At 36.3% G+C, this 27,346-nt stretch overlaps 4 protein-coding genes across 4 annotated transcripts; 2 read left to right on the top strand and 2 right to left on the bottom strand.

The window, feature by feature from the left end:
• Window positions 1-471: 471 nt before the first annotated feature.
• On the bottom strand, window positions 472-2,555 carry LOC103956804 (expansin-A13-like). The gene is given in 3 exon segments (XM_009368845.3): window positions 472-890; window positions 1,911-2,500; window positions 2,502-2,555. Coding segments are annotated over 3 exon segments (954 nt in total). The 3' UTR covers window positions 472-580.
• Window positions 2,556-5,257: 2,702 nt separating this feature from the next.
• On the bottom strand, window positions 5,258-8,401 carry LOC103956805 (protein REVEILLE 1-like). The gene is made up of 6 exons (XM_009368846.3): window positions 7,975-8,401; window positions 7,534-7,656; window positions 7,196-7,307; window positions 6,933-6,994; window positions 6,362-6,760; window positions 5,258-6,260 (listed from the first exon to the last, which is right to left on the bottom strand). The coding sequence occupies exons 1-6, from the start codon at window positions 7,999-8,001 to the stop codon at window positions 5,463-5,465; spliced, it is 1,521 nt and encodes a 506-aa protein (XP_009367121.2). The 5' UTR covers window positions 8,002-8,401; the 3' UTR covers window positions 5,258-5,462.
• A 7,121-nt stretch (window positions 8,402-15,522) lies between these two features.
• LOC103956806 (UTP--glucose-1-phosphate uridylyltransferase) lies at window positions 15,523-21,749 on the top strand. Its single transcript, XM_009368849.2, has 21 exons — window positions 15,523-15,805; window positions 15,908-15,955; window positions 16,105-16,199; window positions 16,302-16,392; window positions 16,984-17,044; window positions 17,169-17,246; window positions 17,325-17,375; window positions 17,490-17,563; window positions 18,022-18,094; window positions 18,183-18,240; window positions 18,375-18,421; window positions 18,502-18,567; window positions 19,232-19,264; window positions 19,462-19,514; window positions 19,587-19,662; window positions 19,732-19,788; window positions 19,910-19,993; window positions 20,076-20,174; window positions 20,752-20,856; window positions 21,335-21,406; window positions 21,501-21,749. The coding sequence occupies exons 1-21, from the start codon at window positions 15,738-15,740 to the stop codon at window positions 21,525-21,527; spliced, it is 1,416 nt and encodes a 471-aa protein (XP_009367124.2). The 5' UTR covers window positions 15,523-15,737; the 3' UTR covers window positions 21,528-21,749.
• An 849-nt stretch (window positions 21,750-22,598) lies between these two features.
• LOC103956807 (transcription elongation factor SPT4 homolog 1) lies at window positions 22,599-25,485 on the top strand. The gene is made up of 5 exons (XM_009368850.3): window positions 22,599-22,760; window positions 22,869-22,960; window positions 23,080-23,135; window positions 23,473-23,534; window positions 25,053-25,485. Exons 1-5 carry the CDS (start codon window positions 22,662-22,664, stop codon window positions 25,101-25,103), a joined length of 360 nt encoding a protein of 119 aa, XP_009367125.1. The 5' UTR covers window positions 22,599-22,661; the 3' UTR covers window positions 25,104-25,485.
• The last annotated feature ends 1,861 nt before the right edge of the window (window positions 25,486-27,346 follow it).

Genomic DNA, 27,346 nt, shown 5'->3' on the forward strand with positions numbered 1-27,346 from the left:
TAGGTTCGTGGGAGTTATCGGGACTTTTGTGCGAATACCGCACGATGTGGTGAAAGGCATGATAATCAGTAACGGAAATTTATCGCTATCCATTGTGAGCAGCAAGCACAATTGTAAACATGCCAAGCAAAACTATATGTAACCGAAACAAAATTCCCGCAATAAATTTGATATCCAATCATGAACTTTCAATCAACACAACCACCACCCCAGAAGCAGAACCAAGCAATTTATCAGTACTTACAAACTACACTCCGCCGGTACACCCTCTCATCATCAGACCGCTGTGCAGCTCCAGAGAACTCCCCAGCTACCGTAGCAACAGAGCGGTTCTATCTCAATCCCTTGCGATTCTATCACCGTGCATCCCTGAGCACCAGCATATTCCGCAACCTCTACCTTAAGATCAGTTTACATTCGGGGTCCCTTTAATAGTTAAGCTTCGGCATAGGTCTTTGTACAACAACATCATCCGCAATCTAACTGTACTTCATTACCAAAAGAAAAATAGAACAAGCAACAAAAAAGGGAAGATATACAAAACTGGTCTCTCTTGCAATATTTCATTGAAACAGTGCTTTTAAGAATCAAACTGCTTCCCTTCAAAAGTCTGCCCAAAGTTCCAAGCCTTGGGAGCAACGTTGTAAGATGTAACTGTGCGCCCATCGCTGCTTGTGACCTCGAAAGAAAGAGGTTGGTTCAGTAAATCGGCGCTTGCATGCCAGTTTTGGCCCCAATTCCGCCCCATTGGAAGCCAGCCGGTTCTTGAACCCTTGATCTTCACCGCAACAATGTCTCCAGCACCAGCCACATTGCTGATGAGCACTGAGATAAAGATATTAGAACCATCTATGGTGAAACGAATTCCTCCTTCCTTTCTACACTTGATCCTGTTTCAAGCACAATGAACAAAAATAAGAGGAAAATATATCAGGATGACAGTAGGCATCGGGATGCTGTTAAACACATCTTATTTTGTCGTGATGTCTTACGTATTATTCTTTCTTTTCCATTAGAAAAAACCACAAAAAGGGGATTTTGCAATCCAGGCTAACATTTTCATAGTTCAAAAAAATGAAACTCTGGACAATGTTTGCTCATTTTCTTGAAAATATGAGGTGAGATGCCTCATTTGTCTGGTGACTGGTGAGTGAGCTCCCATGCCTCAGCACATGCCAAGGTGCCACCAATTTCTGACATGGTGTGTGTGAATCCTGAAAATCGAACACTGTTCCATCAAATATGCAACCAGAAAACCTTCTTTGACCTTTATATTCCTTTAAGAATGCCGTACTCGGCTCAGGTTCTTATTTGACTAAAACCACCTTGGTATCCTATAAGCTAATTCCAAATTTGTAATTAACACTCCCCATACATCTTCAAATTCAACCCTAAAATGCTGTCGTGCACAGCCACACTCTCACAGCTTTTATGAGCAACCTCAATTTATTAGTAATTAAGCAAAATCACTTGCCAAATTGCAACTACCATACGCCATACTAAGCATTGAAAATCGATCTCTAAAGCCTATATATTGAAAGATCTTGGTCAAATACCAGACCACCTTTTCGAAGGAATTCCTCATATCTACAGCAGTTTATCACATGCGATATTCTTATTCTTAGCTACATTAGGCGACGTGAAGGGTTTGAACCCAGGACACAATCCCATTAGACAACAATATTAATGGTACCATTTCCAATACTGTAGACATCGAAATTTCGTTGTTCACGTGCTCTTCTGTTATTCGTTGCACGAATTTTCGTGTTTACACATACATCATTTTCAATAATAATTCACATTTAAGACAACAAAAATATATTTTAAGCAGAGAAAGAAGGTAAAAAAGGAAAATGAAGATAGGAAAGAGTAAAGTAGAGGGCAACAAAATTGGAAGTCCAAGGACCAACCTACGATACTGGACGGGCATATTGCCAGCCTTCCAAATAGCGATCTTCTCAAACGCCTCGATGGGAAGCACCAAATGCTTGTTCGGCGCGTTGCAGTGGCCCCCGCCTTCCGCCGTGAACCCGTAATTCGGCGGGCAGAAGTTGGTCGCTGTCACGATAATCGACGTCCCAGGAATGCACCACCGCATGTCCTCCACGCACCGGACCTGGAAGCACGCGCCGCAGATCTGGCCCCGCTCGAACAGCGCCTCGCTCAGCCCCACCGTCGCCAGCCCATACCCGGCCTTCTCGAGGTCGCCGTACCCGCACGCGCCCCCAACCTTGTCGCGGGGGTCGGCGGCGGCGTAGTAGGTGGCACGTGCGGAGGTCCAGTCGTAGAGGGAGGGGGAGGCGGTGGGGAAGGGGGAGGAGGAGTGGAAGTGGGAGAGGGCGGTGGAGGCGAGCGCGAGTGGGAGGAGGAGGAGCAGGGCGAGAGCTGGCGGCGACATTTCAGCCGTTCTTTGTTTAAACGCCGTCGGCTTTCTGTCGTCGGCGTTATTAAATCGCTTTCTCGTTCGAGGAAGGATTTGTGTGAATGAGTGAGTGAGAGAGTGATCCAGAGAGAGGGAGAGACAGAGTACAGGTAAAGACGGAAAGAGAAAACATTTTGCATTTTATTTATTTATTTAAATGGTGTTTTTCGCTTTTTAGGCTCATGGGACGGACGCTGTCACTCACGTTGCGGCTCGCACCACTAATTGTCTTCTAATTGTCTTAATTATTAATCAATTTTCTAATGCAATGATATTATAATAGACAATCTGATATCAAATGAGTAATTTGTGAGAGTTCAACTTAAAATCTCATTTTGATAATCACGGACAGGTGATCTAATGGTAAAATATGGATTGTAAGGTTTTTTTTCAAATTAAAATTTGAGGATTTCGGGTTCGAAATCCATTGTTGGTGTGGAAGCCAGATTTATAGTCAGGGAAGGCTGAAATGTCTCTGTGAGTCTTCCCGATTCCTAAAATGGTGGATAACCGTGACTTGCCACTAGTTGTTCCCCTTTAAAAAAAACAAAAAGAAAAAAAAATCTCATTTTAATATTAAAATAGACAATTTGAACCACATTATTGTTAGTTTAATTTTCTTTTCTTTTTTTAACAAACGATATTATTTATACTAAGGGGGAAGTTAGTAAAGACTCATAATGAGCTAGCAATAATGTGGTTCAAATTCGCTTTTAGCGATAATCGAACTTAAGATCTCTTACTTATGAGTGAAAAAAAAATATTACAAGACTGTAGTACTTTGTGGTTTGCTAGTCCAAATTTGAAATATCATTTTTACATGAAAAGAAATGCCATTAACATAGTATTCCATGTCATCTATCATCAATACGAACGAGTCTTCTCCTTTCTGATTGCAGTCGAGCTTTCTCCTTCGTTATGTTCGGTATACGATATTGACATGAGATGTGCTATCTACATACCATTTTTTACTACTCACATATTTTTTGTTAATTTATGTATGTTGATATTTTTCAATTCATCTGATCCGACAGTTAAAAATTAAAAAAATGTTTGAAAAGTAAAAAGTGATGTGTTAATATCACATCCCTATTGAAATAAGTAATGTGACTAATTGGGATAAGGATTGAAATTTAATTAAATAGCTTAATTAATTGTCACGGTGCTTAAAATGAGCTTCGAAATAATTCCGGACTCTTCACTTGGAAAGTGAGAGGTTTTTTGTTCGAATCTCGTGGATGGTGAATTCGATATCAAATTAGACTGTTCTTTGTATGGCTTAACCGAACTTCTCCTCTCCTTAGTATAAAAATATAGATGTGCTCCAAAAAAAATAAAAAATAAAAATCAAACTCATTGAACCCGGACGAGCCCAAACCCACTTGGTGTGTGAGGAATGAGGATTCTCTCCAGATTCTTTTTATGAGGATCCTGAAGATCATCAAATCTTGTATGTTCATCGTATATAACGCGGTCAGTTTTCATCAGATATCATTCATATTTATTTTTCAATAAAAGTATTTAAAAATATTTATAACCGTACGATATACAATGAATAAAAAAATTTAAAAATTATCAGAGTCTTCACAAAAAAAATCCGGAGGGAATCCTCGTTTGTGTGTGAGTGACTCAAAATGATTTAAGACTCAAAAGGGCGCAAGAAGGGCCACTGACCTGCTTTTTAGAGAGCCCCAGGGCTGTGTAATGACACAGGTTTTCAAACCCAAAACCGACACTGGAACCAAGAAAGAGAAAAGGCAGGTTAAACCTTGTGGCATGGTATGAGCCAAGTGCTCGCGCATAAATCCAACAGCTCGAATTACTTGGTCGACGAATGACTACATTCTCATGGTCGAAGATGATTCATTAAAGCAAACGTGACGTCCGTAATTGACTGATTTAAGAGTTATTAGCTAGCTCATCTAAGTTAATTAGACATTTGATTTTGAGATGATACTTGACAATTTATTGCACTAACTTATTTTAATCCGAAATGAAATAAAACAAAAAAACAAATTTTCGATCAACACGTTAACTAATATGATTGTTATCAGATCATCCATTAAATAATATATCAGAATAAATTTACCTGCAGATAACCCTTTAAGAAAAATGTTGGTTTGATAATTTTGAACTACTAAAAAAACCAACCACAATAGCATAGGATCTAATCTCATATAAGTGAGATTAAATCCTTACCGTTGGATTCTAATACCCTTTCACTCTATGTCTTTCCCAGACTCTCAGTACCAACTCGACTCCATTTGTCTTCTCTCTATGTCGACGCTCGCTCTCTCTCTCTCCCTCCCATCGCCATCTCTATGTCTCATTTTGTCGTTTTGTCGTCTAAGCCTCTACCATAATCACAGGCTTATCTCATCTTTATGTTTTGAAATAATATTTATATGATAATATGGTATGTCGATATTGCATGTTTAATAATTTAGTATGATGTTTATTTATCGAAATAAAATATATTTTCTTTAACGGGTAAAATGGGTTGAGTCATATTACCCATTAAATTAACGAGTCAAGTCATATTACCCATTGATTTTAAAAGGGTTGACACAATACAATCCATTAAGATATTGGATATTGTCATGTAGACATGTAGATAACACAAACACAACACAATCTGTTAAGATATCGGGTATATCATAACACGACTCGATCGCCATTTAAAGTGTTGGGTCTTGCCCAGTGAGTGTTGCCACTTGAGTAGGCTAGAAGTCCAAGCCCATCAGTTCATTTGTTTACCAATGCCCCAATTAGTATGGCGAAAATATGGTGTTGCAGCATCCCAGGATCATCATCAAAGGCTTGTCCACACAAACATGGAGAACAATTGTTTGTTCACTTTGTGCTCATTTGTGTTAACATTAACAGTACCGAGTCTATAAGTAAGAAACTCACAGTTACAAACAAGTAAAAAAAATAGAAGTAACAATACGAAGGCTGTAGTACCAGCAGCTCAAAAATGATAAACGTCCTCTTCAACTATTCGTCTTCAACTATACGGTTACGGTACCCGACCAAGTTCCTAACTTGTTCTGTGAAATAAGGGCAGGGCCTCTTGAGTCTTGACTAACACAGGAGGACGCCATAACGAAGGGCAGATTCTTTTCCCATCCCCGTCTTCAGTTGCCACTGTGGAGGACTTGGCATCTCTCTCGGCCATACACCTTTTATACGGTACAAATCCTTTTCTATACTTTCCAGTGCTTGCTCTTATTTTCGAGAAGGCTGAGTTTGCGCTCGCCTTAAACTGAAGAACTGAGTTTGGCTCTCCGTCTTTATCAGAAACCTGTTGATAATGATCGCCCTGCGTCTCATCGTCTTTGTCACGATTTTCCTCATCACTGGCTGATCCGGCATCTGAACCGGTACAAGAACCTTCCCCATCAACTTTCTTAGAATCAACATGTTCATTCACTGGCTGCTGCTGCTGCTTATGGAATGGAATAAAAGGCGGACAAACGGTCCACCACGGTACAGGATAAGCATTAGTACCAGATTCTACTGCATCTGAGTTTTGATTCTGAAATTGCATGATGTAGATGCCTTGATGTCCTCCATAGGGAAAATTATCCCAAACATGTTCTACATTCCCGGATGCAGATTGCATATCCGTAAAGTTAAATGGTAACGATGTCTGCACAGGTTTCTCCTCCTGCACATCAGAAGGCAGTGATTGAGAAGTTCCTGCAGCTCGAGAAGACGGTCTGTGGGAGTCTCTGACTAATACAGTCCTTCCGAAGAGCTTAAGGCTTCGGGCAAATGCCTCCTTGGCTGAACCTCCACTAGCATCAACATCATCCGTGGGAAATAACTCGAGCTTCTGGATGTAATCAGCACACACAACCAGTAGAGTATCAATATCAAATAAAAGGCTTATTCGTTTTGAAAATTTGAAAGATATGCCAACAAACAAGCATATACCATTGTTAATTGCTTGTTAGGAAGTGAACAATTGTTTATTGGAGATCCGCTTTCCTCAAGTAATGGGTTGGGCTCAGAATGAATTAAGTTCTCACTATTGACACCAGCAGCAGATGAATCGGGGGATAAACCATCACTGGGTGTATTTGAATCAGTTGAACCCAGTGCATCTGAACCAATAACTGATAATACTGATGTGGGAGATTGGTTTTCTTGCTCCGAAACAGATAAATTTGGAGACGGGGACCTTGTTGGCTGCTCTCCAATTGAGGTCTCTTTATCAAGAGGGTGTACAAGTTTTCGGGGATAAGGACGCATTGGCTTCTTTTTTGGTCGCGGAGGAGGGATGTCAATAGGCTCTTCCGAGGTTGCATTTCCACCATTCGGGTAACGAGCAACCTACAAGAAAGAAAGACTTCAGGAGTCGGAACAAAACATCAAGCAAGAACGCATGAACCCTCCTCCCCGAATGGTTTACATGCCTTGATTCAATAAAGTTTAACTTACATTAACAGATGGGGATATAGATATTATGGTTGAAAATGGGGGTACTGAAATAAGACTGGTCAACCTTAGAAAAGAATTTTTGAGCATGGCTTCGAATCTGAACCGCAGTCTTCGTGCCAATATGCTCTGTCATTCGAACAGAATATTTCAGTAAACGTAAGACGGATGCTATTATTTAACATCTTAAGCTTTAAAACCAGAAATCGAATCTGTTCAAACAAGCATGTGAGGTGCAATCTCAGCCAGCTTTTTACATCTGAGATATCATTACAGCAACTCTAAACAAATCAATATGCTGCTTTTTTATGCTTTTAATGCAAAACTTACCTTCTATCTTTCGCCACGCTCGACCGTAGAGCTTTAAAGCTTCAAGGAACTTCTTATGCTCTTCCTCTGTCCACCTCTCTCTCTCTTTCTTGATTGTGTACGGTTTTCTCACCTAATAAAATCGAAACGGAGGGCAGGTGAACGAAGGTCGCACGTTACAACAATTAATCATAATTTTGATCAACAAAATAAAATGCAGATGTGGGTCGTTAGACCGGTTTGTTAGCCCTCGCACGAGTTTGAATCTCCCTCCCCGTAGATTAGATTCGAGTAGTCTAGAATATCGCTTTGTCAAAAAGTAAATGAACAAAGTAAAATTGAAATTATTAGATTGAAACCTTGGGAGTAAAGTCGTTTCCACTAGAGAACTGATCATCCTTAAACTGGACCCCACCGGCACTCGGTGAGATCCCAGTGCCAGCTGAATCAACACCATTTGATCCACTACTACCAAATTCCTCCTACATAACAACAATACAAAATTAAAAATCTAACACTAAATTTTCTAACTTTTTAAAGAATTGTACAGATTCAGAAAAAGGGTTCTTTCAATTCATCCTCCTCTTCAAAGAAATACCAGAAATTGTCCAAATTCAAATAAATTCATAAAGTAGAAAGTATCAAGAGTCATTTTAAAAAGTTTATAAATCGTTTGTAATAAAAAAATAAAAAAAAAAGTAAATCACAACAGAAATGGAATTTTCAGTGATCCATAAAAAAATTCAATAAAACAGAGTATGCAGGTTATATTATAAGATAAGTAATTTGTGGATGCATACTTGAGCAGCCATGTCTGAAGATCCCATTAATCCACCCACCAAGCAAAGTTGACCTCTTCCTCAGCTCTCCCCGTTACGACACCGTTTCTCCTCACCCCTTCGGCTTGTAAGAACCGCAGCAAATCCTTGTCTCTGTCTTCCTCACGCTCATACAGCAAGAAAATAATCATAAATTTACACTCTTTCGGTTCAACCAACCGGTGCTGTACGCTCCCCGACCCATTTTTTTATCACTGTCCCAATCTCAACCCCTCCGTATTTGCTTTCAGCTCTCCGGTCCTCCAAAATTGGAGTCGATTTCTTGCTTCCGAAAAAAAAAAAAACAAGAAACTGGGTTTCACTTGGATGCCAGAAATAGCAAAACCCCAAGTGAATAAAAAAGTACAGAAAAAATGAAGAAGAAAGCAAGTAAGGAGGAGAGTTAAAAGCAAATGAGGAAGAGACAGAGATTGTTGAATAGGTGTAGGGTTTGTGGCCGTTGTTTTTTTTTTTTTTCCTTGATGAACTGGATACATGATCCCGTGCTGAAAGAGTACTTGGAAAATAATAATTATAGAAAAATTAAATTTGTAAATTAAATTTACAAATTAAATAATATGTTATTAAAAAAAAATAAGTATGTTTATTAATATTTACGTAATAATTCACTTATAACTTCCATGTCATTTAATTTACAAAATTAATTTACTAATTAATCCTTCTAGCATTACTATTTAAAAAATAGCCCCAATCGTAAAAAATTTATTGACGCTATTGTTAGTCATTCAAAGGTAACTAAATTTTCTATTTAAATTATATATTTTAACGGATTTTACCACATGAATTTTCCATGGACTTCTTTTATTATTTTTGTTTTGTGAGAAAATAGAAAGGTTGAGAATTGGATGGAATCATGTGGCTCACGACCAAGGAGGCCATCGACGCGTGGCGGACATCTGTCTTGTCCCACCCCCCTCTTGGGTGCCGCTTGTGATGAAAATTCAGTCGAAATTGGCTAAATATGCGCAAAAGCTGTACTCGCAATGAAAATCATTGCAAGAGCGTAGTCGTGCTTGAATGGCTCACACATCACGTTCTTCATCAACCAACTCACTTCTATCTCCAAAAGTTGGATACTTTGGAGAAAGAGAATTTCCAAATCTTCTTCTTCTTCTATTTTATTTATTTACTAAAAGTGATATTCTACACTATTATGAAGATAATTTATTAATTACAACTTTCTTGTATTCAAGAAAATATGTCTCAACCCCATAGTTGTTTTGTCATACTAAGCTTGGAGCGCAACATAATAACTTCTTACACGTCTCAGTGAAATAACTTTTTCTTCTTTCAAAGATTTGATATTAAAAATGGAGAATAAATAAATATTTGTTGAATTTTTTAGTCCCAACTCTTGATATTAAATCCAACAAGAATATATCTTCAGTCACTAAGTAATCAAGAGAACAAGACTCATTTTGTTTGTCACAATTTTTGAACTAATATCTAATCTCGTTAGCACTGCATAGCTCTTTACAAATTTAACCATTATTTGTCAAATATTAAGAGTAGAGACAATTAACTATAGTTTTGAAAGTGCATTCATTCAATTTACTGTATTTCAGATTCAAATTATCTCCCTCTTTTTAATATTTTATATCGCTTGTAAATTAAAGAGCATTTGAAAAAAAAATACGGTCATGCTTTCTTTTAGAAAATACATATATTAGTTCGAAAGCTGCTGAGCGAAATTTTTAAAATCAAAAATAAAAATAAAAAGTTAATTCCAAATGTGAAATTGCATGAAGCGAGTACACTACGTCACCACACGCACAAGAACCTAAACAAAAACAAATTGAAAAATGCTCCGGAGTCCGGATGATATTTTGTGGTGTAGATAAAAAGCTAAAGTATCTGGCAGCCTATAAAATAGGAAAGAGTTTCTTTTTAGATATCATTTCTTTTTAATTTATAAAATTTAAAAATTCAAATTATTAAAATTTAATCTAACAATTAAAAATAAAACTTTTATTCCTGTCTTATAAACTTGCTTGCAAGGAGGACAGAGAAACAAAAGGTAGGCCAGGAGCTGGGGAATACATAAAAAAAAAATCCCAAAAAAATAAAAAAAAGGAAAAAAGGATGTGCGGTTGAAAGTTGGAGATTGAGCTGAGCAGGTGCACTTTCTCTTTTCTTTCCTGCGCTTTTCTCCAAGTCATCGCCACTGACCGCCAAAAGTTCCATTGTCCGCCGCCACGTGTCCAGGAACCGAACGATGCTTCTAGGCCTCTGTGTCTCAGCTGAGCCCCACCCCATGGGTATAATAATAGTAAGCCGGTAAATCGTTTCTGTCCACAAGTTTTAGAAGGGTGTTTTGGTAATAATAGAGGTTGCCAGGTGTCGCAGGACTGGAATGCTCCAGTCATAATTCCAGCAAGAGGCTCAAGATCTTGGAGACAGATTTTGTGCCCTTTCCATTTCTCATTCACTTCCATCTTTTTTTTTTTTATTTTTTTTTTTACGATTACGGTTAAGTCACGTTAATATTTTATATTATTATGATTTTTTTATTTTATTATCTTTATAAAAAAATTAATATAAAATATTAACGTACCTTAACCGCAATCGCATAAATAGAAAAAGAATATGAGTTTATGAGAAGTGCGAGAACAGAGAATCTGGCTCTAAAGATCTTTCGATTAGATATTCGCTTTTATGTCTGAAACTGGTGACCTCCTTTTTCTGAACTTTTTTTCACATTGCCTTCCACCCCAGCAGCTGACATTGTCATTGGATCTTGGCTCAATTTTTAGCACAAAGGCCATTCTGTGGTTGAATTCAAGAGATACTCTCTGATCTCTTTCATCAAATTTATAAATTTGGACTTTTAAAATTTAATCCAACAATTAAAAACAAAAGTTCATTTAAAAGTTATAATAATTTTAATCGTTAAAATTTCAAAGTCCGAATTTATGGATTTGGTGTAAGAGATCTGAAGATGATCCCCTTCCTTGTGTGAATTCTCCAAACACCCATATATTAATTTGTTGAAAGATGAATGTTTCACTCTGATTCAGACTTACAGTCGCATCTCAAATGGTTTTTCATGGGCCCAAGCCCTTGGTTGAAATAATTAATTTTTAAAATTTTAGTTCATCACATTTTCGCGTGATTATGTTGCCTCTAAAAATTACAAAACCTACGTGGCGCGCAGGCCGAGTAACTAACAAGCTAACTACGTCCTTCGGTTGAATGCGGGGCGTGCCAACTCGTCGGCTGAGCTTGGCCGAGAAGTAAAATTTGTTGATGTCGCGTTGAGCGCGTCGTTGACTTCTCTATCTTGCGATTGCGACCGATGAAGGAACACTCTCGGTCTCTGGGTTCTATAGCCTGAAGACAAGGCTACTAATTCTGTGGAGTTCACAAATCGTCGGAGCCCGATTCGGTCACTGTGATTATATTCGTAAGAGTATAAGCACGCCGAATCGAGACCAAACTATATAGGCACAGGTACTCAAATGTGATGTATGTCTTAATGGTAAACGTAGTTCGGCCGTCGGAATGCCGAACCCTGAAACTTACTTGCGAGTATCCAATCATAAAATCACTCGGCGTCCAGTACACCGAGCAATGTAATTTGTAACACCTGACTATGCCGAGAAGGCTAACAAGGTGACCTCTGCCAACAAAGGTTCGAAATCCTTTCTCGGCCGAAACTTAGATAGGTAACCGGTCGACCTCGACGCAGTGCTATTTATCCAAACTGAAGGTGCTTCTCGGTCGGCTGATTCTGCGGCAGCAGTGCTGTTTGTCCAAACTGAAGATGCTCGCCGGGTGCCTCCACAGTGCTGTTTATCCAAACTGAAGGTATGTCGGCGGAAAAGGAAAAGGAAAAATCTCAAGGTATTTGAGAGGTTTTGCGCAGGGCAATTGTATGCTGATTTGAAGGGGCTTTTCTGTTGCATGATTTCTTGTATTTATAGCACCCCATTCCTTGAGACCGATTCGCATTCTGATTCGGATTGGGAGTCCTTGTTCCGTTTCAACTCTAACTCGAACAAACCTACTCCCACTGGGATTCTGAATTTTCCTTCATTTCGAGGCTTTATTCTTTGCCGGTCGGGAATCCTGGTCGCACCAGGACTCCCTCGACCTTTTCTATTTATCCAGATTACTTAGGGTAGGACTTGACCGACCCTGCTAACAGGCCCGGGAATTATCATTCGACCCACAGTATGACATAACCTTGGGCCGAGCACATCCTGCTGCTCGGCCCAACAATATTATTTTGGGCCAAACAGATTCACACACTTATTTTTAATTTTTTATACATATTTTTTTTTATTTTCGACCATCATATCGAATGAATCGAAAAAGTTCGATAACTAAAGATTAGCAAGAATGTGTGAGAAATAATATAGATGTGTGAACAAACACTTTTATTTGATCAATCTGTTCTATGATGTTAAGTTCAGTTGTTGACGTAAATGTTTTAGCAATATGTCTTTACTATTTGATTTTAATAAGTTCAACAAATGAGATGCGAAACGACTAATGCAATGAATTTTAAAGTCATGTTCAACCTCAGTCCTCCTCCAACCTTTGATTAGGGCATCCTTCAAGGCTTGATCTTCAACATTGGGGACATATGCTAAGAAAGCAAGATCATTTGGAGAATAGTCAGTTGACAACAATCGAGGCTAAGGCCCTTTTCTACACACAAGTATAAAAACACACAACACTCTTACCCTCCTTCAATGACATGCGTTCTCGTGATCTCACCTTTGAGTCTGAGGCCCTCTGTTGGGCGTCCATTGATCCAACCCACGCTCTCACGGCAGTCCAACAACAGCCGCAGCAAGAAGAGGACCCTCCAGCAAGCAAAGTATGAAAGGAGCGAAGGAAAGAGGACGAAAATAGGAGAAGAGAGACCAATGCTCGCTCATTCAAGGATGATTAAGAACTCCTACTCAAAAGTTCAAAACTCTTCGTGTTCGAATTACAAAATTTTGTTTTTATGATCAGAAATGTTCATATTATATGCTAAACTATCTTTGCAAAAAATAAAAAAATAAAAAAAATAAAATAAGGTCGTTTAATCAATCTATTGTACCAAATGAATTAAAAGTATTATAAACCATTTATGTATTTGCTAAACAATCTTATTTTGATTAATTTTTTTCCCATAGATCTTTCATGGATCTTTCATAATATGAATAGTTTTGATCATAAGAACAAAACTATGTGATGAGAATACAAAGAGTTTTGAGCAGGACTTCTAACTCATTCTTAAATAGCCAAGTGACGTGTTTACGTAAGAAGAATGTAATGAGATGAATGAAAATTGCACTCATTCCAAGTGATTCGAATTTTTACCACCACTCTAGGAATCAATAAACAAGCGGGATTCATTCGAAATCAGGAATCCCAACCCTGAAAATCCCATAATTGAGTTCTTGATACAGAGATAAAAATTGGATTCCTAAGATTGGTTACTATCCAGAGTCCAGCTTTAGCACAGAAACCAGCATTAATTAGAACAAGGCATTTTTCACTCAAGTCCTTTTCATTCTATTTTATCTATTTTTCCTGAGTTAATAACTAATATTCATGTGGCAAAACATAGATGATTAACATGTCTTTGATGGTCATTTAAAAGAATAAATTTGTTAATAAAATCTTTATTCTAAAGCGGGTGAAAAATAGAGATGCTAGGTGAGTATAACAACACTCAAATTAAAATAGCGTTGAACCTTTTGATTTCATTAAATTCGTTCATGAGACAAAAAGAAAAATTCTAATCAATACATTTTTTTAGGGAGTTTTAACGAAAATCCTACTGTACTTTTCACTTTAACGAAAAACCATATTTTAATTCTAAAAAGTCAATATTGGTACTATTCATTTTATCCTTTATTTTGTCCTTATCATTAAAACTCAAAGTTTTTAAGCCATTTTCATTAGTTTTTATTTATTTATTTATGTTTAAGTTATGAAGCATATAACCACTTAGTATTATGATCTAGTGATATTCCTCTTCACTTGTATGTGAAAGGTCTTAGGTTCTCTCTTGACAAATGTAAATTTGAACCACATTATTGTTGGCCATTGTGAGGCTAAGCCTGCCCCTTTTCTTTTAGTGTAGATAATACTGTTTGTTCCAAAAAAAAAAAAAAGAGTTGAGCAACATATAAACTTCAGAAAGAGATCATCTCCGAATCTTTTCTACCAAGGCCATCGGATCAAGTGATCTACACTCTTAAAATTTGATCTAACGGTTAAAGTTATTATAACTTTTAAAGGGGCTCCTGTTTTTAGTCATTGAATCAAATTTTAAGGGTTTAGATCACTTAATCCAATGATTTTGGTGGAAAAGATCCGGAGAAGATGTCTTTCCCATCACTTTGGGGAAATAGTATGTGCCTTGACTTTTAGAACAACAAAAAATTGTGCGCGTTGGACTCTTGGGCCGCTAAACAATTGGGCCTCCAATACAGTTTTTGGTCGAAAACCTCCTAATACACTTGTGGGTCCTTCTTCGTTGAAGCCTTGGAAGGGAACTGATGGGCCCCATGGTCATCTCATCCCGTTGGGTGTGTATAATAAAGTAGATGGGCCAAGATACCATGAAGTTAGATGACTTTATCATTTTCTCTACAACCATATCTGAATCTGACAAATTGACAACCTATCACAGCCCCAGAAAAAAACAAAACTTAGAAAGACACCCCGATAAACAAAATAAAAGAAAAACAAAAGAAAAGCCTTAAAACTTTAGACGTGGCAAAATTGTTTCGGAAGTTATATCTTCATAAGATAATGAGAATCGTAGTTCCGTCATGCTTCTGTTTTCTTCAATCTTCATCGCCTACCGAATAAAGATGCATCACTAATTTCAATTTTGATATTAAATTCAAAAGTTATTGATCCCGAAGATTAAGAGAATAATTTCTTACTATTATAAGTACATCGATCATAACATATGATTTTACATATTAATATCATATGAAAGATTTATTTTATAACAATATCATAAATACAATACTTTATCTTGGCCAAATTTAAAATCTCTACAACTAAACAATATTATTAGTTAACCACACAAATGGCCCAGTGGGAAAGCCGTAGATTGTGGCTCTTCAATAAACTAAGAAATATGTGAGGTTTTGAGTTTGATACTTCGAGCTGATGAGTCTGCTTGATCGTGATCACGAGTGGGGTGAAATCCCCATAGCCTCTTTGGACACGGAAGAGATGAATAACCATGATTTTTCATTAGTTGTAAAACAATAGTATTAGTTAAATCATATTACATAACATAAATTTATAACGCTACTTAAGTAACGTAAGAGTGTGTTTATCACTGTAACAAATTTTAGAAGAGTTAAGAATTTGCAACTGCTTTCGGACAGTTAGTTTAGATGCGGATTAGACGTCAACCGAAAACTCGCGGGGGAAGGGAATTGAGGTGAGGTGTCCCCTTCCTTTCCCCTTGCGTGAAAGGGGCGCTACTATTTTGCGAAATCGGACGAAGCTGGACCAAATCGTATTATTCGCCTGCATATTCCTCTCACCGTTCCAAAAATACCACCTAGTTATTATTTATTTAATTATTTAATTAGTTTTTGGCCAAATCTCACTTATTAATACACCACCCCAAATACAAATACTTTGTCCAAATTTCCCAAATTTCAGAGTCAGTCTCATTCCTCAACGTTCACACAGCTCATATCACCTTCATCTCTCCCTCTCTAGAACTTTGAAGCTCTCGCGCTGCTTCACCAATGGCTGCGGTCGCTACCGGTAACGTCGACAAGCTCAAATCTGACGTCGCTTCTCTGAGCCAGATCAGGTAATGGCGGTCGAGTTTCCCGTTGGATCCATTTTTCTGGAATTCCATGATTTCTGTGTGATCTGAGCCTGATTTATTGATCTATCTCTTACTTTCTTGCAGCGAGAATGAGAAGAACGGATTCATCAACCTCGTCTCTCGCTACGTCAGGTTAACTGAATTGAATCAAATTTTCTTGTTTTTTATTTTTCTGTTTGGTTGATGAGAAAATGATGAGAAATTTGGCACTCAAATCTGTGTGAATTTGTGCATCTTGATTGGCTTTTTGATGGAATGTGATCTGACTATGCATGTTTCAGTGGAGAAGAAGCACAGCATGTGGAGTGGAGTAAGATCCAGACTCCTACTGACGAGGTAGTCGTTCCTTATGATGGCTTGGCACCTACTCCTGAAGGTAATTTTAATCTTAATTGTGATTCATTTTCAATTCTTGATTTCGAGTGTTTAATTGTAAGTTGTGTATGGTTATGATTTATTGGATTCTTGATCGATGCAGATCCTGAGGAGATCAAGAAGCTTTTGGACAAGCTTGTTGTGCTTAAGCTTAATGGAGGTTTGGGAACAACAATGGGTTGCACTGGCCCCAAGTATGCATTTAAATCTCGTTGTGATTACATTTTCTTTTTGTATTATATGACTGGATTTGCGTTGTTGTTCTATTGCTTAAGTATTGCAGTGGTTCATCTTGTTAGAAATGCATCGAATAATTCAAATTCCTAGATGAACTGCTCTGATGAAAATGGGGCTGTTAATGCTGCATGTCAAAAGATTTAAATCCATCCTGATTATAGTTGGATTAAAAATAAAATATATAGTATCCTGATGTCAAATTTTAATTCGTTTCTCACGATTCAATTACAATTTGATCAAACTAAACTAACTTTTGTAATTTAATGTAGACCAGAACTATCCTGTAAGGTTTGATAATATAAAGTGAAACGTTCGTTTTGCCTTTAGTGAAAGGCTACTATTTATAAATCAGATCATAGATGAAAAAGTGTATATGATATTTGTATTCTGAATTAATCTTGGATTCTGAATTTTTTTTCTTTCGGTTCAATGTTAGTGTTTGAATATGTTTTTAATGAAGACAGATACATACAATGTAATAAACCTCTGACTGTCCATCTCGTTTCAATAACATCAATGATTTAATGTCCAGTTTTATTGTCATGTAGGTCTGTCATTGAAGTTCGAAATGGGTTGACATTTCTGGACTTGATTGTCATCCAGATTGAGGTTATCTTCTTGTCTTCTTCTTCTTCTTCTCTCTCTCTCTCTCTCTCTCTCTCTCTCTCTCTCTCTCTCTATGTGTGTGTGTGTGTTTGTGTTTATACCACTTACCCTGTTAATTCTGTCACAGAATCTCAATAACAAATATGGTAGCTGTGTTCCCTTGCTTTTGATGAACTCATTCAACACTCATGATGATACTCAAAAGGTTTGAGAATGTACCGCTGTAGTTTTTGTTTTTGTCCTTAAATTTTACCGTGAACTAACTAGGTCTTGTCTCCATTAGATTGTAGAGAAGTATTCCAAGTCAAATGTTCAGATTCATACTTTTAACCAGGTCTGTGGCACCTTTCTTGAATCTTGATCACCTTTTTTACTTCATATGTGTGCATATTAAATACTTAAAAGCAATGAACTTATACCTTTTACTATATGATTTTTGGGTGTACAGAGTCAGTATCCTCGTCTGGTTGTTGAAGATTTTTCACCACTGCCATCCAAAGGACAGACTGGCAAGGATGGATGGTATAACTTATACCTTTTCTCTTCCTTTGATATTACTCCTTTTTTCTTTATGATTTAGTGCTATGACTATGGAGACTGCAGGACTTTTTATAGGTGTACACTATACAGACATACATTTGAAATAGATGAGACATATACGTACAGACATACAATTTTAGGTGTACATTTTTTATTGGTCTCCTTTAATTTGTATCTGCTATTGTTCAAATGGTTGTGTTTAATTTAGCTTTTTTTTATGTGTTTTTGTACACTTAATTGACATCCTACTTGTATGATTTAATCTTTTTTCTTTACCATTCTATAAGTCATGGGAGTGACTGTTGGCTTGGCACTCTGGTTTAGAGGTCTAGATAAAAAAACACCTAAGCCCTGTACTTCATAGGAATACATTTTTTATCTAGTGAAATTTCATGCAAATTCCATTGCTTTCTACTCATGATTATTTTATGCACATGAAGGTATCCTCCTGGCCACGGTGATGTGTTTCCATCCCTTAAGAACAGTGGAAAACTTGATCTGTTATTGTCACAGGTTTGTCTCTTGATGCTTTTTGTGGTCATTTAATTATTTTCTCATAGCCCAGGTATAATTCTTTCCTGCATTTGTGTCTATTTTGCAGGGTAAGGAGTACGTGTTTATTGCTAACTCGGACAACTTGGGTGCTGTCGTTGACTTGAGTATCCTATTTTTTGTTCTGATTGGCACATTTCTAGATTATAGTTATTTACTTTTTATGATATATTATTGCTTCATTCACTGTTTGAGAAAAGAAGTCCTTTTGGATGTTGTTATCCCTGACTGGTTACCATAGAAATTCTACACCATTTGATCCAGAAAAAGAATGAATACTGTATGGAGGTATATAAAAGGTTACCAGTATTGGTTAGTTACCTTATCTCTTTTAAACTCGTTTCTACGTATGTTTCTTATTTGTGCAGGTGACACCGAAAACATTGGCCGATGTGAAGGGCGGCACTCTTATTTCTTATGAGGGCAGGGTTCAGGTATGGAATTTCTATCCATTACTAGTACTTTTTTTGTGTGTATCAATTATAAGGTTAAGATATATTGAAAACATTCTAGGTTTTGTAAACTTTGGTGGGCACTCCACATCTCTATAATGTGTACTTTCTCAAGCCACTTTTATTTTAGGAAGTGTTGTTTTATCTTGGACAACTATATCTGTGGTTAGTTGTGGTTATGGTTTTTAATTTGTGTTTTATTGTCTTCTTTTTAAATTAGCCGTTGTTTTCAAATAAGAAGTTTTGTCTTCTTAGTAAAGTCATATCATTTTAAGTAGTTGGTTGAAATAAAGAGGTAGTATGAAATTGTAAATGATCTTATATTTCACATATAGGGTTTGGTTTCAAACTTACCACCCAAAAACAATGTCAATTTGCAAGACACTAGTCGAACTGGCTGGATAGCTAGTTGACCTAGTTCAAGGTTGAATAAGCCAGTTCCCCTGTTTTGTACCTTTTTCTTTGAGTAAGTGAATGTCAAAGGAAAACCAAATCGGCCACCAAGCTCATTCTTCTGGTTAATCTATTTTTTCTTTACAATGGAATGAATTCAATGTTAAAGCGCCTCCTTTCCCGTACGAAGCAAAATCCTTGAAAACTTTTTCTATGCATGACCTTTTTTCTTTTACCTGATGTTGTTGTGCAGCTCCTGGAAATTGCTCAAGTCCCTGATCAACACGTAAGTCCTGTTTCTATTCTTTCACTCCCCCTATCTCCTCCTTTAATATTTAACCTGTCATCTTGTTCTCACTGCTGATAGCAGCTATGTAAAATATAGCTAGAATCCCCAGATTGCAGATACAAGTACATTCTGTTTACGATAATTACATTTGCACAGTTTGTTGTTGATGATATGCGGTGCTTTCGTTGAAACAGGTCAATGAATTCAAGTCAATAGAGAAGTTCAAAATTTTCAACACAAATAATTTGTAAGTAATATTAACCCAAATCTTGTAGAACATTCATGGAATACGATTGTGTGCTAACAAAGTACCATTCAGGTGGGTGAACTTGAAGGCAATTAAAAGGCTAGTAGAAGCTGATGCACTGAAGATGGAAATTATCCCAAACCCAAAGGTATATTTTTTTATATGAAGCCTGGTTGTTCCAAGATTCCGGTTTTCTGATGCGTAAATTTGTTTATAGGAAGTGGATGGGGTCAAAGTTCTTCAACTAGAAACCGCGGCTGGTGCAGCAATCAGGGTACATCTTTAAAAATCATCTTAGGATGTTATCAAAAGTTAAAGCTTGAAGTTCTATTTCTATAGAAATTGATCTTTTAGTAATTTAATTACCAATTTTACTCATCCGTACCTATGACCAGTTCTTTAATAATGCTATTGGCATCAATGTACCAAGATCTCGATTCCTTCCTGTGAAGGCAACTTCCGATTTGCTTCTTGTCCAGGTAGCCTCCTTTTCCCACCACTAGATTTTGAATCTTTAATAATGACTTGAGGCTTGTCTAATGCATTTATCTTCTTTTGCAGTCTGACCTTTATACATTACAAGATGGTTTTGTTACCCGGAACAGTGCGAGAAAAAATCCAGAAAATCCTACTATTGAATTGGGGCCTGAATTTAAGAAGGTGAATATTTCGTACAGTTAAACATCTATAAATTAATAGCCATGGAACCAAGGAAATCTATTAATTTCGCGGAATATTAAATAATCGATAAATTAGTAATTTATTAATTTCAATTAATGAAAAACTTGCTTTAATCAGCAAGGTATTCCTTATTTTATTCAATATTGTACATTGTATTTAGTTTCTCGTTTTACGAACTAACAATTCTATGTATTTGTTAAACCAAGTAAAGTTCATGAATCTACTTATTTTTCCCAAAAATAGATTGTACATTGTTCAATGTACTACATAATTCCATTTTGTGAACATTTAACCAAACAAACATAAGCCATAGCAATAGGAAATATTAATTCACATATTACGTTGGACCTATATGATAATTTTATAATTTTTTTTTTCATTTGATTATTTTATAATTTATTATATTATAAGTTTTACGAATTATTAGTTTAGCACATCAACCCCAAGTCGGACTGGCTAGCTGAGGTTATTAATTTATCGGTTGTCAAATTAGCTAATTCCTTTTTTTATGGTTCCAACTACCTGATGATAATTGTGATAATTTCTTTCCTTGTAGGTTGGCAGTTACTTGAGTCGATTCAAGTCAATCCCCAGCATCCTTGAGCTTGATAGCCTTAAGGTTTCTGGTGATGTCTGGTTCGGTGCTGGTGTTGTTCTCAAGGTACACACTTACAGCCAAACTGTCTTGCATCATTTGTCTTTTTCATGGTAAAGAATTTGACGTCGGTGTGAGATTGATATCTGAATCTTAGTTAAGTTGCAATAGATTGGATGGGGAGATTAAAAAAGGAAAATACTATTTGTTTACTTTGATATAAATTCATGTTGGTCGGCTCGTTCGTGGGCTGAAATTAATCTCGTCTTATGTCCCTTTCTACAAGACTGCAACATAGATTATTAACTATCCATTCACGTTATTTATCTCCTTTAATTTGTTCTGGAAACCTTTAAAATCATGTTGTAAGTTTCACCAAACACATTCCCCTTCACATAGACACTAGACAGCAAATTACAATGGCAAGCACGAAGGATTATTTCGGTCTATGCCCGACCTTGATTATTCATTTCGCATCCTTTTTTCATACTATCGTGCTGTTAAGTCTAGTAATGTTGTCTCCCATATTTTTTATTCAATGAAGGGGAAAGTAACTATCACAGCAAAATCCGGGGTGAAGTTAGAAATTCCTGACAACGCCGTGATTGCAAACAAGGTAAAAACACAAATCAATCTACACCATCATATGTTACAAATTATGTTGATATTTGTCGCTGTTTTATACGTGCTAATTGTACTTTTTTGCGCAGGATATCAATGGTCCTGAAGATCTCTAAGTTTCTTGTCCTGAAATGTATCGGAGAGTGTACTCGGGTTGAATACGAGGGCCCCTATGGTTGTGCCGTGCTTGTACTGTGATAGGGAAATAAAAGCTTTTTGTATTTTTGCTGCATGAGTTTGGTTTTTGTATTTTTGCTGCATGAGTTTGGTGAAGTTTGCAGGTTCCATGTTAAAACCTAATGTTTGTGAATGAAAGTTTGCATAAACTTTTAGTTTTACGCTTTTGGTTCTTCGTGGTTCGACTGTATTTCTTTGTTCTTTTAATCCATGTCATGGCAATCTTCTGTGTTTTATTTGTCGCCAAATAATTGTTTGTCAAGTTAGGTTTGTGGATACCACCGCTCTTATTAAATAATTTAAAATTATCCCCTAAATAAAGATGGTGAGCAAACATATTTTCATAAAATAATTACAATAATAGTATATAAAAAGGAAATTCCACGTAGACCTTGAAATATTCACTTTTGTGCATTTTACTCCCAGATTAAGAAGTTTTACAATTAAGTTCCACTCCAAGCTTTGAACCGTTTCGAATAAGGTACTTCCCCCAATTTCCACCCCAGATTTAGTCACTTATGTTGGAGAAATTTATGAGTAATTGTGACATCGTTATATGATGTTATTAATCTGAGCGTTGTAATATGAGTGCACGATAAATTTAATATTTTCTCTTAAGGTATATTAATAAAATAAGAGTTTTGTTCTACTAGACTCCATAGTCCAAGAAAATTATGATCATCAACCGTTTGATTTTAATCAACAATAAAGAGAAATTGTAACAGCAAAAGTTAAATAACCACCTACTGTTGGATTCAGATTGTACAGTGAATGACTACAACTCCCTTCAACCGCAAGGTCTAGGACGCTCATAAAGGGGCCATCATGTAATTTTAATGGAATTGTGGATGGAAATTGGAAAGTAAAGGGAGGTGTCATTTAGTAAAATAGTTCGAATTATATGTGGTTAATTCAAAACAATATTTAATGTGAAGGATTAATGCACAAAAATGAAAAACTTCAGGCTTTTTTGTGCAAATTCCTTTAAATACATTTATATAAATACGGATTTTTTATTTGGGTCGGGAAAAATAAAAGAGTACACTGGTGGTTGTTATTTTTGCTGAAAGAAGATGAGGAACGCGCAATCGGAACCAGCCCAGATTCCGACGAGCTTCGGCCACGAGCTTAGGGCTTGCCTCCGTTGCCGCCTCGTCAAGACCTACGATCAGGTTAGGGTTTTACATCTCGTTTTCCTTTATTTTTTTATTTTTTTATTTTGTTTTAAATTACAGAGGTTTTAGGGTTTTTGCTGAGTAAACATTCAAATGCAAATGCAGTTCAGAGAACATGGATGCGAGAACTGCCCTTTCTTCGAGATGAACGACGACAACGAGCGCATCGCCGATTGCACCACTCCTAATTTCAACGGGTTGGTCTTCTTTACTCTCGTTCTCTGAGACGATTTTGATTTTTCTTTAATTTTTGATATTTTTGTTTTGAATTTTTTGTTTATTGGAAATTGCATAATTTGCATTGCTTGTATTTTAGGATCATCTCAGTAATGGATCCGAGTAGGAGTTGGGCTGCGCGGTGGCTCCGAATTGGTATGTATTGGTTCATACAAATTTTGTGTATTCCAAGATTTTGCTTTGACAGAATGATGCATTGATTTTCGACAACCATTTTCAATTTTAATTTTTTGTAATTTGTGCAATTTCAGTTTTCTTTAGGAATTTGTCCACTTGAAATTCGGTGTTTGAGTCGCCTATGCATTCTTTTAACACTTGATACTATAGTGGCTTGCTCTCAATTTTCTCAAAGGCATCTGCTTGAATTGTTTACTTTTCGGACTTTTACATGCTCTACGTTATGGGTACTACAATCTGGCATTGATTTCAATTTGGCTGTGAAATTTTAACATGTATTTTGATATTTTGGCAGCAAAATTTGTCCCTGGTTGTTACACACTTGCTGTTTCAGAGGCTCTTTCGGAGGATATGAAGGTAACACTATGTCTTTTTTTTTATATTTTCTTGTTATACAATTTCCAATAAATTTGGTTAGTGGCCACACTGGCCAGTCTTTTGTTTTATAGTTATTTGGTCGAATATGTTAACTATACCATTTGAACCGTGATTGTTTTTGATTGGGATGGTTTTCGAATAGCCAGTTTTGCCACCATATATTTCAAACAAATTTGCAAGTAACTTGAGAGTATGCCCTAATTGACATTAGGAGTAAAAAAATTGCAGCTTGTGGAGTGTGTTTAATGGTCCACTCAGATATGGATGGCCTATGTGTGTAGTGTATGCATGGTTGAACTTGAAGTAGATTGTCATATTAGCACATCCTTAGAAGAGAGAATCCTCGGATCCAATGTTGTTGTTGGAACACGTTCCTTCTTTAATTTGCCAATTCCTGAGTCATGCAAGCCAACTCATTTAATTTCAATTTTCTTATTGATTAAAACACTTAAATAAGGAAAATTGCAGACTTCAAGATCTTCCTTCGGCGTTAGTAACTTAATTGCGTATGAACCCTAATCCGATAGACAAATTTGATTTTGACTCCTGATTCGCATGAAAGCTAATAGGCGTTACTTAATGAAATAATCAGATGAAATCCTTCTTTTAAACCACAAAAAAAAATTTTTTGAAAAGAAAAAAAAAAAAACAAAAAAAAGAAATCACAAGATGAACAACCATGGAATACCAATGAAGATTGGAGACAGAAATACTTGAAGGGGAATGAGGATTGGAGCTACGGGGAATGAGTCTGGAGATAGAAATCAATGGTGATTGTGCTATATGAGTAAATTCTATAAAGCTTGACCATAATCATGGAAATCAACGGAAATCAATAAAAAAACTGTCTTGAAAAAGAAAGGAGAAGGAAGAAGAAGCAGAATGGAATGGGAAGGAAGAAGGAGACTCCTCGTATACCACAATCATCATTTAATTAGCAATCTTTTTATTAATTATTGATTAACATTTTGAAATTAAATGCTAATTAATTTAGATGATGTGGCTGTCCATATCATATGCCACCTAAGGTGGTATACAATTGTGGTAAAAAAATATGGTAAGAATAGCATTAACGGATTAAATGGTTTAGGCTCACCATCTTCTTTTCCTTCTCATAAGGTGTAAATTAGTGCGTTAATCAAAATTGAAAAGTCTTGGTATATGATCTATTCCGTAGTGACCTGTTCAAAACTCTTGGTATGTCATGAAAAGCTGCTGCTTTTTTTGTTTTTCGTGTTCCATTTCCGAGGATCAATTCTGTGGTAGGATAATTAAATCAATGCCAAACTTGTTTCTTCCCATTACATTATTGTTCGCTTTGGAGCTTAAATTGGATGTAGAGGTACTCATGGACGATTTCCTTGTGCTTTGTTTACTCTTTTGCACTTTTCAAATCTGTAGAGGTTGCTTGTATTGGGATGTTTAGATGTTCTTGCACTTTTTTTTCTCCACTGTTTTTCTTTGGTGAATTTACTTATTTGGTTCATATATTTGCAGAACATATGCGAAGATGCTCAGATGCAATACGTACCGCCAAAGCGTATATGAGCGACCTGATGATCGGACCAAAAAAAGAACAAAACCCTGTCAGAAAACGTTTGAAGCAAATGCTTTATTTTTTTGTTTAATGAAAACAGTTGGTTGTTGAAACTTGGAAGTGAAGGAACTTTCTGCTAACGTGGTTAGAATAGCAGCTTGTGATGTACTTAGACCTTCGCAGTAGGTCGGACAAATTGAGTGTGATTAATATGCTGAACTTGTATAGGAATCACACTGACAGTGGGCCGAAAATTTGGTTGTGGTTCCAATTTATTGAACTCATGAGTTTAATGTATCAAACTCATGAATGTGCTATCAATGTATTGAACTCACACTAGTCTAGTTGTAGTGTTATAGAAATCAATCAAACTTATGATGCCTGATTTCTATATATAGGTATTACAATCACTTGAACTACTGTGGAACGTCTTATTAAGAGTAGAATCCTCTTTATTTTGGGAAAGTACCTCCTTCGGGCTTTTAGCACAAAATGGTAACAAAATTTAGCGGGCTGATTTATCGGAATAAATTCACATAGTAAAAGTCGAAGGGGCATATTTTGATATGTTTATGAGGGGGCCAATTTTTTATTTTATTTTATTTTTTAAAGTACGACAGAGATATTTGATCTTGGGTGCAGATGGTTGAGAACACAGTTCTAGTTGACTTGACTAAATTCAAGTCAACAAACCTAAATCACTTCTAGAGTGTTTAGCAAATAAGAGATCTATCATATTACTTATTTTTAAGATAAAAAAGTAAGTTGAACTCTAGTTACATAGAACTAAAAAAATCATCACATGACATCACTATGTTATCCATGAATTGAGATCCTCTCCATATCTCTTTAGATTGGAACCGACAGACAGAGTAATCCGAAGCATTCAATTCAAATTGCCTCTATTAGTTCATTCTACTAGTTTATCTCATAAAACCTTAGGTTTTGGACCTTTCTCTTCCTCTTAAACGGTCCTATTTCTAATCTGTCGACGTTGGACTGCGAGATCTGAAAGAATTTGAATTCCTTATCCATTTAGCAAAAATGGGCCCACCAAAGTGTCAAACGAAAAAATAGCATGTAACTTGGGAGTTGGATTACAAAGGGGTCAATGATGTAGTGATTTGTGACTTCGAAAAATCTTAGTAAAAGAGAATAGCCAAACTGTTATAGCTCCCAAGTCATATGAGGTGCAAAGCATGATACACTTAGCCTTACTTCCAAATAAAAGGGTTTAATACTAGTTGAGAATTCTATTGGTCAAAAGGAATAAAATATTTTCCTTTGGTAATATTGTGTGTACCAACACAAGTAAGATCGTAATTCTAACACGAGAACACAATGATGTATCACGATTTATCTGAAGTTGGGTTTCACTCTGATATAGTTTCATTATATGATTGGGTTGATTTTATCGGACAAGAGGCAATAGTGTCTTCTAAAGAATAAAGGTGGTGATAGTGAGGAAGCCTTAGGGTTAAATTGGAGAATGACCCCTAAATGAGGGTGAGGTTGTGAGGCCCAAATATAATATCAGCATGGTGTAAGGTTATTAAATCATCTTCAACCTTGACTTAAGACCTAAAAATATTTAGCCCAAAAAATTTAGATTTTAGTTCAGAAATAGTTTTTCTATTTCAACCCTTCTGGCCTAAAATTTTAGCCCAAGATTATCAAATAATGAATTTAGGCTAATTTTTTTTTTAAATTAACTTTAAAAAAAATTTATGTAGATTATCATAAATTAATTTTATGAACATTTTAACCTAAAAATATTTAAATTCCGATAAATTTAAAAAAAATACTAAATCGATAAATGAAAATCATGATAAACCACATAAACTTAATACAAACGACATTTAATAAACCACATAAATTTAGTACAAATGACAATTAATAAACCACATAAACTTAATACAAACGATATTTAATAAACCACATAAACTTAATACAATCGAAAACTCATAAACTACATAAACTTAATAATGATATCCACCATCTTGACTTGGTGATGGACTTGGGTGATGGACTTGAGATGAATCATCATCTTGAAATATACTCTTTGTGGCATTCTTTCGTAAAATGTCTTTTTGCTTACCACGTCAGTATTTCTTCCTCTCTGGAGTGTATTTCTCGAGGTCCTCCATCATCAAATAATTTCAAACCTTTCTTGCTTCCTATCCCCTTCTTCCTTCATGGCCAAGCACATTTGGGCCAATTCTTCTTGGCGAGAGATATGGTTTTCGTTCATTCT

Source organism: the organism of the source record quoted next, unplaced genomic scaffold (assembly GCF_019419815.1).
Source record: "Pyrus x bretschneideri cultivar Hongxiangsu unplaced genomic scaffold, Pyrus_bretschneideri_v1 Contig41, whole genome shotgun sequence".
Classification (NCBI taxonomy): Eukaryota; Viridiplantae; Streptophyta; class Magnoliopsida; order Rosales; family Rosaceae; genus Pyrus; species Pyrus x bretschneideri.